The 12837-nt window shown below is 48.5% G+C and overlaps 1 protein-coding gene across 1 annotated transcript in view; it reads right to left on the reverse strand.

Annotated features, from left to right (window-relative positions):
• Positions 1-3204: 3204 nt before the first annotated feature.
• The window catches only part of PPP1R37 (protein phosphatase 1 regulatory subunit 37), a 35298-nt gene continuing 25665 nt past the window's right edge, over positions 3205-12837 (reverse strand). Inside the window, exons 7-13 of the mRNA XM_063312527.1 lie at positions 11591-11746; positions 10618-10730; positions 9836-9977; positions 9566-9732; positions 7123-8086; positions 6573-6663; positions 3205-4375 (exon numbers count right to left, since the gene is read on the reverse strand). Coding sequence (XP_063168597.1) covers positions 6581-6663; positions 7123-8086; positions 9566-9732; positions 9836-9977; positions 10618-10730; positions 11591-11746 — 1625 coding nt within the window. The 3' untranslated portion in view covers positions 3205-4375; positions 6573-6580. The remainder of the gene's footprint in view (positions 4376-6572; positions 6664-7122; positions 8087-9565; positions 9733-9835; positions 9978-10617; positions 10731-11590; positions 11747-12837) is intronic.

Consider the following 12837-nt stretch of genomic DNA (forward strand, 5'->3'; position numbering starts at 1 on the left):
GTCCGTAGTGAATGTCTGAGCTCTTATCCAAAAGAGGGGTCTGCTGATTCCTTTGTACCACTTAGGGTGGGGGAAAAGACAAAACCACCTTTTTTCCCCCTCATAGAAGTTGCTTTCCTTTCTTCCGAGAGAGGAGAGCTATGCTCACAGATGGCCCACGTTTCTACCTCCCAGATAATGAAAAATTTGCATTTCTTTGACTTGACACATTTTTTGGTGTCCACAAACTTGGTTTTCATTCAATCCTATGCGACAAAACCACTGGCCCAGGAGAAATCTGTATCTCTCTGCACTCCCCAAAATTGTGGGGTTGCAGAGAAGTTGCCAGGCAAGTTCAAATTTTAAAAGGCAACCATTTGGCAATAATCAGTTTGGAAATGCAGAGCCTTTCTCAGGAAAGTTTATTTCAACCAGGCGTGATAGCAATAAATCCATTAAGAGCATAAAGACAAAATTACCTATAGTTGTTGTTTTTTTTAATTATAAAAGGTAGGTACAAGACCAAGGAGGATTTTTTCCCCTAAATCCTCAGAAAGAAAAGAATTAACTTATTTTATCGGTCCGCCACCTCTTCTCAAGTGCTGAAACGCCAAGAGATATCCCAGTCAGCTTTGGAATGTGTGTGAAGACAGCAGCACAGACACCCCTTGGTCTCCGCAGAGCAATCCCACCTCTGCAAGAACAGCAAGCCAAGATAAAAATTTGTACCCTATCTTTCCACTGTGCAGGAGCTCGAGAGTGCATAGAGAAATGATGGATCAGTTATTTCAGATTCAGCAAGGCAAGGGCAAGCTTCAACTGAAAAGACACCCTTCCCAATTGTACCCCAGCTGTCTGCTTAGCGTCTGGTGGCCCTAAAAATCCTTTGGGGAAACACTCGCCCCTTCTCCATCCAAAGCTGAGCAAACTGAATTGCTGATGTTTTTTCTGCAGCTGAATTTGAATTTGAAAGAAGCATCCCCTTCTTTCACTTCAAACAACACAGTATTTCCGAGTCACCCCTGCACCCACTCCTTCTTTAGCCAGATTGACACCCATGACAGCACTCAACCCACCCTCTTTGCACCCCTCTTTGCATGACTAGCAAACAAAGGGGGAAAAAAGGGGGGGGACACCAAAACCCAGCCACGCTTAAGGAGATCAGAAGCAAATGGTGAAGGTAGGGTTGCAAAAGCAAAAACCAGCCTACTCCCCTTCCCTTCCTTTCCTCCTCCAATGCCTTCCCCATCACTAAGATTCACGCTACAAGGGGGCAAGGCCTTGTATTTTTGCTTACGTGACTCCATAAATTGGCCAAGCACCCCCTCCCAGTATAAACCAGCCCAAGGATCAAGCCAACCAGTCCTAGCCCCCCCTTTTTTAACATAAAGCCAGGCTATCTGCTCTGTTCGGCCAAATGAAATAGAAGGGTAAAACGGATGATCAAGAGACTGAAATGAGGCACGTGATGAATGCAGCTTTTCATTTAATAGAAGACGGCTTCCATAAAAATAAAACGACACACACGCACATACCCCAGAAGGGAAGAATCAACATTAGCAAAAAGAAAAAGGAACACAAAAATCAAACTGGTGCCATGGGGGGTGGGGAAGGGGGGTAAACGGAGCGTTAATGCAGCGAAAGCTTCTTTGATAGGGACGTGGGTGGTTTTTTTTGCTGCATTGACGCTCCATTTACAGGTAAGCATATGTGTGATTGTGCATGTGCGTGTGTGCTTGAGGGTTAAGAGAGTGTCATGGTCAAGAGGATGAAGGGCGCACAAAAAGTTTTGCCTCTGCCTCTCCAGCCTGAAATTCTACGCAGCAAAAAAGTGCCATTTTCATGCTCCCTGATAAGATTTCATTGCACTTAAGAAAAACAAACAAACAAACACAATTGAAAAACGAAGTAAAAAGCTTTTAAAGTTCTGCACCGACTCCATAGCCAGCCCTCCCAACTTCTGCAGGAAGGCCCATGTCCTCCAGTCAGTCTCGTACGGAAAAAAAGGTACTTTGGGGGGAGGAAGAGGGGGAAAACATCCCTTTCGTTTCTGCTTCGTTAATGAGTACCATAATAAAACCCTTGCAGAGTTTGCTTGACGGCCGATCAGGGCACTGTAGCCCCACTTTGGGGGTGGGGAGGGCACTTTCCCTCCTCCCCTCTTCTTTCACATCAGCCCTTCAGACAGAGACTTGAGTCAGCTGGGGCAAGTTTTCCACGTATGGGAAAAGATTTTGGAGGGCATTTAACGTGGCCGCCAAAGACTGCCTCTGCTTCCTGTTGCGGTGGTTTCCAACCAGGTGGATTTTGGCCTACTGCATCCCCTTCTGCCAACACAGGTCATGCCATGTCCGGATGCCAGCTCAGCATACGCAAGTACCAATCGGTCTCTGTGGCTCAATGCGTGGGCGGAGCTCCGTCTGGGGGGGGGTTACCTGTGAGACCACTTCCCCCCGACCCTCTGCAGCGTCTCATCACCTCTGAATTTCTCTTCCTTCTCTTGCCAGGTTCCAACCAGGGGATTATTGGGGGGGGGAGGGAGGGAGAACATGCGACTGTGCACAAGCCTGGGTAATCTGGCTCCTCTCAAGGATGCCATATTGGGGGGAGGGATTCTTCAAAAAGCCCTTCCCTGAGAAATAGTCAACCCTCCCCCACAACACTCTCTACAGCAATCCGCTTCTCCTCCTCCTCCTCCCTTTCGGGTGCTGAAATCCGGTAACACCCCAGACGAGGGCTCCCTGCAGATGTCCTCCTCTTCCTCGCACTTGGGGAGAGGTTCCCACCTCACCTGCTTCACCGAGCCTTTAGCACCCCCCTTCCTGGCCACACGTTAAGAAAAGCACGGCTCGGCTGGGAGGGATGCACCGTTGCTCTGGAAGGGGAGCGATTTTGGGACGCTGCGAAGGCCCCGAGGAGCAGCAGCTGACTCCCTACCACAGAGGTTACAGCCTCGTCCACACCTATGGAGGAATGTGGAAAGGCCTGCAACGCAAAGAGATGGGGCAAGTTGGAAAAAAATGGGGAGGGGGGCGTTAAACTGCCCTGAACCCAGCAGCATCCATAAAAAGATTCTCATGTCAGTTTCATCACATGGGGTAAACACCCCCTGCCGTTTTGCAATCCGTGCCTCTTTCCACGTTTTACAGTCCACTGGTGAGTTTCCTGCGCCATCATCCCCAAGTTCGGCACCACACGGCTTGCGAAGAGACCCCCCCCCTGGAAATGCAACAACCTGGTCCTTTTTGCAATAAACAGAAGACGCCAGAGTGGGTGGAACAGCATTCACATTTGTGGGCAATGGAGGGAGAGGAATCCGCCCCCCATGCACAACATGTCCTCAGCTGGTGGCAAATGCTCCGTGTGGCCCCAGATGACAGCCCCCCTAAGGGATTTCTTCTTCTTCTAACAAATGGCAAGAGCAGAGAGGCAGCTGAGTCCCTCCGAAAGAGATGCAGATTAAAGGGAAGAGTGTTCCCGTTCCTCTATAAATAGACACCAAACAAAAAAAATAGAACAAACGTGGAGACACAACAAAGGAAGGAGAAAAAGAGATGGATGTGTGTGTGTGTGTGTGTGTGTGTGTGTATATATATAGATATATGAATTTATATATTCATATTCATATATATATATATATATATATATATATATATGCATAAAAATAAAAATAAATAGTAGTCTGTGCTGTGAATTAACAGCCTGAATAGTCTTGCTTAGGCAAGAAAATGTTTTTTTCCAGCGTGGGGCTCTGACATGACAAGTTTGCCACCTTGACTCAGTGTTGTCACCTCTCCCTCCTCAGCCTTCTTTGAAAGCGCAACCCACCGGGACTGGTCACCTCTGCGCTGCACAAGAAGCCAAAAGGCGGGCCTTTGAGGGGTCCTCAGGGTTTTGCTTGGTTTTTTTAAAAGTCCCCCCTTTGAGCAGAAAATCGCAGCCCGTTACATCCAGAGCCTACAAGTTAAATCTCCTCGCAGAGTTGACCTGCCGGGGCCATTCTAGAAAGGAAGGGGGAGAAAAAAATTGCAAGTGCCCTTGGCTAGTGTTCCAGAGGGAGAAACAGAAGCAGTCCAGACTCAAGAGTTCATCCTGTGACTCAAGTATGGAAGCTCTTCTCCAGACTGAGATCTCCCTTTGCCGGTTGCCTGGATCGCTCCTGCTAAGACAGTGCCTCTCTTCTCAGAGGAAGACGTCAAGAATGCCAAAAAAAAATGCGGGGGGGGGGGGAGTGGCTGCATCTGGAAACAAAGCTCTTTGGGAAGGGACAAGGCATCCAATTGCCCTGGTATCTCAGCATCCACTTTGTTTCTTTGGGATCACACGGTGGAGGCAGGGAGTAAAGCTAGACAGGTGCTTCCCAAATGCAATCCATCTGATCAGCAACAGCCCAGGACTGAAAGAGAAGGGGAGGAGGAAGAAAAAGGTTCAGAGGACCAGAATTTGGAATGCACACATCCAGAAATTACTGGATAAATCATCCTCACTTTACTGAGGGTTAAGGAGAAGTTGGGACGTACGGACATCACAATATAACTGTTTTTTAAAAAATACATTAGGGCAAGCTATTCATTTCTAGCGTATTTTGGTCTTCACCCTGCTACTAATAAGCAAGCCTAATTTCAAACAGAGGGCAGTTTATGTTGAATTATGGACTTGTTGAATAAATAAATAATAGGCCTGGGGACCCCAGGTCGCTTCGGAGCCGATCAAGTGGCCGATACGAATGTGTTTGCTGCCACCGTGGGCTTTATGGTTTTTAATTCTGTAAGCTGCCTGGAGTCACCGCGTGTGAGTTGGGCGGCCTTATAAATTTGTTTAATAAATAAATAAAGAAGTGACACCTCAGGCACATTTCATCCGTTTTCACGCAGCCGCACCGAACTGCTTGCATTTTCTCCCCTCGTTACGGCAAAGGGGAGTACGACTGCCTTTTCACCTAAATACCACTCAAACGACGTTTTCAAAATATGAGAACCAGACGCTTGACTTACCTGTGAGAGTGGCCCATAATTGAGCATTTTAAAAGAGAACATTCTGGAGAGTGGAAAGTTTGATTTCCTGTGGTCACCATTATGTGTTGGACAAATGTATTAATTTGCACCCCTCCCCCGTCCCCAACCCAGCACACAGTTTGTCGTTAAGACCTAAAGGGACAAGGCCAACAAGGAGACTGCTAGCTGGGGCTGGAATGGTGTTTGGAAGCACTCTTCCCCTAGGCCCAAATTAAAAAAACCTTGGCAACTTCAAGATGTGTGGACTTCGACTCCCAGAATTCTGGGAGTTGAAGTCCACACATCTTAATGTTACCAACACTGAGGAACACTGAGTTAAAGGTATTACTTCCTACCCAGACACTATGCACCTGCTACAGTCCTTATGTAGGAAATGGTTTTAAATCGGAAGCATATAATGAAAGGAGTGCCAATAAATAGTGCGCTGTTGCTTATGTTCTAATATTGGCTACCGCTTGGCTAGCGTTCTCCTGCTAATAAAGCCATCTGTTCTCAAAACGGGGAGGAGAGGGATTTCACTGTAACTTCCCCTCCCCAAGACTGCTCTAAAACGCAACCACCCTGGAGCAGATGTGGAAGGGGCCCGGAGGGCGAGGGGAGGAGGAGAAGAAATGTTGAAGTTAGGGTTAAAATTGCTAAGGTCGAGCAACACCGCTCTAAAGCTTTTTAAAAAGCCCTCCACCAGTTGGAAGAAGCCAGAGGATCTCCTCACGCAACCACCCAGCATTTCTGGGAATGCTTCTTGGGGTTCCTGGCACTGCCAGGGCTGGTAATGCCAGCCATTCAGCCAGATTCTGAGCACAGCGGTGTCCGGACACTGCTGAATTTTTAAAAAAACCAGCTGCAAATTTAGAGTCCAGAAAAAGATGCTGGAGCAAAATTCAGTTGTTGGTAGCCTTAGATAAAGAATGCCTTGGAAGCCTCAAAAGCTTAGACCACTTACCAACTTCTAACTAGAAGCTCACTGCATACAGCTGGTCCTCTCTTAATGACTCCCCTGTTGAGCAACCGTTTGAAGTTACGATGGCGCTGAAAAAGTAACCTTACAACTGGTCCTCACACTGAGGACTGTTGCAGTGTCTCTGTGGTCAAGTGATCAAAATTTGGGCGCTCTGCAACTGGCAGGCATTTATAACTGTCGCAGCGTCCAGTGGGCACGTGATTGTATGCTTCACAGCTGGCGTCTGACAAGCAGAGTCAATGGAGAAGCCAGCAGTAAAATCCCAAGTCGCGGTCCCATGATGTCTCACTTAACAACAGCGGATGATTCACTTAATGACCACAGCAGCAGTGACATCATAAGTCTGGTGCAGTCACGTTTTGCTTAACGACCATGTCGCTTAGCAACAGAGTTGCCGGTCCCAATTGTGGTCGTTAAGTGGGGACGACCTGTACACGTATTTGCAGTAGATGCTAACTATATTCAGGGGGACTGCCTTGGCCACACATACCTTCAGAATCATGGCTTTCCGAGTGCGGCCAAAGAGCTCTGCCTTTAAAGCACACATTACCCCTTCTGGGATCCTGGTTCTGTTGCGCCTACTCTCCTTTCCACACGTTCAGAGACCAGTCCCTTACCTAAAGTGTCACATTGGTTCCTGTCCCATCTCTAGGCTTGCATCCAGGAGCAACTCCTCCAACTCCTTCTCGTTCTTGGAACAGCTCAGCTCTGAAAAACAGAACGGCGAATCAGAGCGTCACGCGGTCCCTCGATCGTCCATTGTGCCGACATGAAGCCGGCTGCACCTGCAGCAATTCCTGCAGCCCTCCGAAGCCCAGCAGCCTCTCCCAAAGCGGCCACCAAATCACCACCTTTGGCGTGATGGAAGGGGAAATTATCCCATCTGTGGGGTACAATCATATTCGCTGAGGTTAAATTGTGGAATGTCAATTCCGTTCAAGTGTTTCGACCTAGCCTCAACTGCTTCTTTGGTCCTTCCTCCCCCTGGTTTTTTGGGAGCGCATCTCCAGCACCCCACCTGAAGATCAAGTCCTGCCTTCAGCCCAAAGGAGGCCGAGGGCTCCCCCCACCCTGCACAGCCTCACCCTTCAGGTGATAATAAATAAAATGCACCGGGATCACGGCCATCTCATCTCTCTATAATGCAAGGTTCTCCCTCGTCCTTACCATGCTCCACAGCACAGCTGGCAATTTTCCCCTCATATCCTAAAGGTGTGTCTGGCAGCACATGAAGAAACTCCGTCTTCACCCCATTAGGAAGCAGAGCAAGGTGGACAGTGGCCTCGCGTGACCCAGGGTTCATTTTTTCTGTGCCCGTATGGGTACTTGGCGTGGGGCGAGAGCTTTCCAAGCTGGCTGTCGGCTCAGCCACGGCCTCCCTGGCCTCTTGTTTTGAGCGTTCAGTCTTTACGGGCTGATCTGGGGGCAAAGAGTCTGCCTGCTTCGACGGAGGCACAGACAGAGCCGCAGGGCCAGCGTTCTGCTGGGCTCCCCTCGTCCCCTCCTTCTCTGGCAGGCTCTCCACTCGCGTCACCACGAAGATTTTATGGCCTCGCCCAGGACTGGAAACCGATATCCGCTTCTCATTTCCAGGAGAATTGATCTGTGTTGGCGCCCTGCTTGTGGCTCCTGCTCGAGATTCACATTTTATTTCTTCGGTAGCTTTCGAGGGGGAAGCCTTCTCTTCAGCTCCAAGGGGGTTCCCACTCTTCTCAAGGGAACCCACCCCAGGGGCTCCTTCAGTGTGGTTGGGCTTGCTGTGCTGTTCTGATGGAGAGAAGTTCTTCAACCTCTCCTCCTCCTCCTCCTCCTCCTCGGTGTCTGAATCAGAATCGGACAGATGGCCGCTGCCACCCGCCACCCTCTTCTCCGCTGCTCCATTCTCGTGGGACATCAGGGCTTCCCCAACCTCCTCCGCTTCCTCCGGACTGGGTGCCACATCGCCGTTCTGCCCGTCACCCGCCAGCGGCTCCTCCTCCAGGGGTCCTGTGACTGTGATTTCAGGCATGGAGGCCGACTGCTGGAGCTTCTGCTCCTTCTCTTCCTTCTCTTTGGCCAGAACAAAGTTGCGCTTGCAGCCGTTCTGGATCTCCGTCAGGAGGGCTTTCTGCGTCTCAAGAAAACTCTTCACCTGCGAGAGGAGCAAGGCAGAACAAGGTGACTCAGTGCAGTTGCAGTGGATGTTCACTTGAGGGGCCTCAAGGCATGCTACTTTCCCCCCCCCCCCGCAAGGGAATCTTCTTTCCTTCAGAACCTGCGTTCAGTCAAGCTTGCCTTAGTCCAGGTGTGATGCAGGTTGCAAAATCCATCCGCCCACCCATCCATCCTATATAGCTGCCCAACTTGAAAAACACCGAAAACCCTTTGGAAAGGACAAGAGTTCTAGGATTGACCTGGGCAGTATGGTTGGGATATCCCAGCGGGTCAACTATATTATGCCTCCTCCTTGGGAATTCTAGCACCATTCACTGATGTACCACGTGTATTGATTTACTTATCTATTTATTACATCAATTTATATGGCCTCTCATCTCACACTGGCAACTCTGGATGGCTCAAACAGGATTTAAAATCCAAGCAAGAAGCAATGAAAAGAGAATTAATAAGAACACTACTTCCCAGGAAATATCTAAACAGAGCCTGGATAGTTTTGTCAGGGCTTCATTCCTGCACCGGGCAGGGGATGACCTAGATTCCCACCACAATCGCTTTCTAGTCCTTACATTCTATGAATCTACACAATGTCAGGTCATTAAAAAGACAGGAAAAAACACCTTGTATTTTTTGCGGGGGGGGGGGGGGCGTGCCTTAATTGCCCTGAAAGGAGGCCAGGTTTAGAGGGAGAAGAATCAACTGACTGAAGCCCGGTCACTTTCCATAAGGTGTACTCTCTGGAAAAACTGTTCCCCAACAGCAGCACAGGGCCCAGTTGACCTTGCCTTCACCCACTTTTTCAGCAGGGCTAAGGCTCTGGCAGGAGCACCAGCCTTTGGAGATGGCAGGTATCGCGTGGCCTCCAACAATGCCTTTGGGAATGGTGTTACCGCTTCACAATACAAACACCATTATGTTATAACATTTCAAAGGAATTCAACCAAACAAGAATATAACCTCTTCTAACACACTCCAGGGCAAACGTGAAAGGATGTCAGGAAATCAGCAGAAGAGGGCATTGGCCATGGCAGGGTCTATTCCAGCCTTTTTCAGAGTGGGGTGCTCTGGATATTTTGGACTCAGATCCCCTTCAACTGGTAGGTCTACACATCTGGAGCACACAGCATTAAAGGAAGCTGAATGATTGGTTCACTGGCTTCAGGTGGCTTCAGCTTTCATTTAAAGAAAGTTCTCATTCACAGCAAAGGCCCATGTCAGTGACTCATGCTGTAGCTTATAAAAATTTTGAGAAGCTGGATAATTCTCTCAGCTCCCAGAAAAGGAGTACTGTGGAGGATTCATCAGCAGAAGCTCACTCCAACCCTCCTCAACCTTGATGTTGACCAGATGTGTGGATTTCAAGTCTCAGCAATGGCTGTGTTGGCCTGGGGAATTTGGGGAACCGGTCCACTGGAGAGGGCCCAGATTGGGGACTGGCTTCCTAGCACAGACTCACCGATTCCTTTTTGGGCTCACGGTCGAGGTCCAGCCTGAGTAAAGAATGATTGACCTTCAGAGCCAAGGACAAGGCCATCAGTCCCCCCGTCTTGATCTCATTTTCTCGCAGGTCCAGCCGGAGCAGGCGAGGACTCTCTGCAATGAATTCCGCCACAGCCACAGCACCTGGGCACCAAAACCCCTGGTGAGATCATGCAGACAAGAGCCCCTAGTCTGGGGTGGCTTCTGCTGCCATCAGGAGGCAGGGAAGGCTGCAAAGCCGGTTTACCTTCACAAGTCAGTTTGGTCGAAGCCAAGCCCAACCGCAGCACCGAGCGGTTGCTGATGAGCCCGTTCTTCAAGTTGCGGACCCCTTCGTTGCCAATCGGGTTATGTCCCAAATTCAGGGTCTCAAGACTCTGGGTGTGAGGCTGAAGATGCAAGCAGGGCAGACTGTGAGCTATCATGTTTCATGTTCAGATAATATGTACGCTGCCAAGAAGGCAAAGTCCCTGACTTGTAGACCTGTCAGGGAAGAACTCTGGCCTTCCGAGTAATCTGAAACACCCCATCTTTGCTCTCAAAACTCTAGCCAAACTATACCCCTGAACAGAAAACTACCGTTAAGAGTCCTGGGGCAGCTAAGCAAGCAGGATACAGGTTATGATCTATTCTGACTCCCTGGAGGCTGAAGGACCTGATCCATCAGGTTGCCAGTAAGCAATCAATCACCTGAGGCTGATCAGACAGTGAATCAGCAGGAGCAGGCGAGGGTGGACTCAGATCCTGGCAGGACACCTCTTGGCTCTTTAAAACCAAATCTGAAACACTGCAGAGCCTTGCTTCTAAAACTATACCCTGCAACCTCCAGGCAAAAGGATCTATTACATAGTAATGGAAAAAATGTCTGCTGAAGCCAACTTCCCAGCCACCGGCTTAAGTGGACAATGCTGGGCTAGGCAGATCAGTGCTCTGACTTGGTGAAAGGCAGCTCCGCACCGTGTTCCCTGAAGCCTCCGACTTTCTGATCAAAGAGTGTGCCCTGTGGTACAGCAAGTGCTTTTGACTCACCAGGGTCATCCCCATATAGGCCATGCCGGTGTGAGTCAGCTGATTATTCCACAGCACCAGCGTGACGAGGCCTTTCCGCTGCTCTTTCAGCCCTTCACAGATATAGGCCAATCCTGGAAACCGCAGGACAGACAGTTGAGAAAGGGAAGTTTTCTTCATTTTTTTTTAAAAACTAGCACAGGGTAATGCAGAAGATCTGCATGTTCTATATTTAGCTTAAGGGAATTAATACATCACTTTGTTCCTTCTGGAAACTTTCCTTCTGGATCAACTTCCTCTTGTGGTAACAGCTGCCTGAGGTCTCTGCATCTACTTTAAATAACTCATTTTGTTTCTGGTTAGGATTGTTTAAAAACAGGAAATGCTGAAAATGAGTTTCTTGGATCATAGGTATCTTACACCTTTTACCAGTTCCTCAAAAAAAAAAAATTCACCTTTAGGATTCCGCAAAAAGAAGTTTATTTAAAAGCCAATCACCAGTTCACAGCCCCATTCGTCCAGATCTCAGTAACATGTCTCCTTGGAAGTTGGACCCATCCAGAAGTAGAATGATGTATGAATTACTGCAGCCAATTGCATTAAAATAAGCCCCAGCTGCTACTTGGCAAGTTAATGTGGTTTATTTAAGACTTCAAATATACATAATGGACCAGTAAATAGGAACCAGTTCCTATTGTCTGACTTATTTAAAACCTTATTCTCCAGGACATTCCTGCATATATTCTTGGGTCGACGAGACCAAAATAAATCTGCGAAACTAATCAGATGCATGAAAGTTTACTTAATTTGCAAAGATGTATTCAAGCTTCAGCATCTGAACTTTTCTCAACTTGGAATTGGAGTAACCTTACAGCTGAGAATGGGAATGCAACTGTTATTTCCCCCCCCCACCCTCCCCAAGCTGTAGTGCCACAATCACAGATTTCTGTTTTGGAGTGAAAAGGAGGATGCTTGAGGCAGGAGTTTCCCCTACCTGAGTCCAGAACATGGTTGTTCCTGAGATCCAGGATCTGTATGTAGCAGTTGAACTTCAAGAGGTTGCCGAGCTGCGCCGAGTCTTGGAGGCTGTTCAGTTTATTATCAGCCAGGTAAAGTTCCCGCAAGTTCATGTTCATTTTCAGAGCCGTTGCTAAGAACAGAAAAATACATCGGTGAGCGTGCAAGAGCTCGGGCAGAAGAACAACAGAACTTTGGGCCCACTCCAGTCACCTCTGGCTGTCAGTTTCTTTTAAGTGGAGAAAAAGAGCCCTGTGGATCAAGCCAAAGGCCTGTTTAGAGCGAGTCTGGTCTAATGGTTAAGGCACCAGGCCAGAAACCAGGAGACGGTGAGTTCTAGTCCCACCTTAGGCATGAAAGCCAGCTCGGTGACCTTGGGCCAGTCCCTCTCTCTCAGCCCAAGAGCCAATCAGGCGTGGTATGAGAGTTCTAGTCCCGCCTTAGGCACGAAAGCTGGCTGGGTGACCTTGGGCCAGTCCCTCTCTCTCAGCCCAACCTGCCTCACAGGGTTGTTGTGGTGGGGAAAATAGGAGGAGGAAGCAGCACTAGGCATGTTCACTGCCTTGAGTTATTTATAAAAATTATAAAGGTGGGATAAAAAACATCTTTAAAAAAACTCCCAATTTTGTTTCTCACAGTGACCAAGGGATGCTTCTTTTGTCAGGGGAACATGAAAGGAAGAAAAAAACTACAATCCTGAAAAGCTCTACTTGCCTTGGATGCAACAGGAAAAAGAGGTGAGAAATAACAGACCTACTTGGAGCGTTGCTGACAGTGGCCAAGGCTTGGGGCCGCAAGGACAAACTTGCACCTCTCTCCTCCCACTGCCAAGCATTCCAATTGGTCTACCCAATCTTCTAATAAGGGTGGGAACTCATAAACTCTTCACAAAGAGTAGCCCCAGAGGACGAAAAAGGCACATTCCTAACTGAGCCATATAGTTTTCCTTCCCCTCCTCCCTGAAAAGGAGCTTTGGAATGGAAAAATGACCAAGTCGACTAATGCCGGATATCGCTGCTACGAGCTGAGGATAGTATTTCAAGCAGGTCTGCATGTTAAAGTCCTTCAGGCTGGTTCCAATTCATTATTAAAGCTCCGGGATCATCTTTATCTGCAAGAATGTCCACTGCCCCTCCTAAGTGCTAGAAGCAGCCTCAGGAAATAAAAAATATCATGTGGAATCAGCCAAGGGGGGGCCCACTTGCCCAGGAAAAAAATCAAGAT

Source organism: Candoia aspera, chromosome 10 (assembly GCF_035149785.1).
Source record: "Candoia aspera isolate rCanAsp1 chromosome 10, rCanAsp1.hap2, whole genome shotgun sequence".
Taxonomy (NCBI): Eukaryota; Metazoa; Chordata; class Lepidosauria; order Squamata; family Boidae; genus Candoia; species Candoia aspera.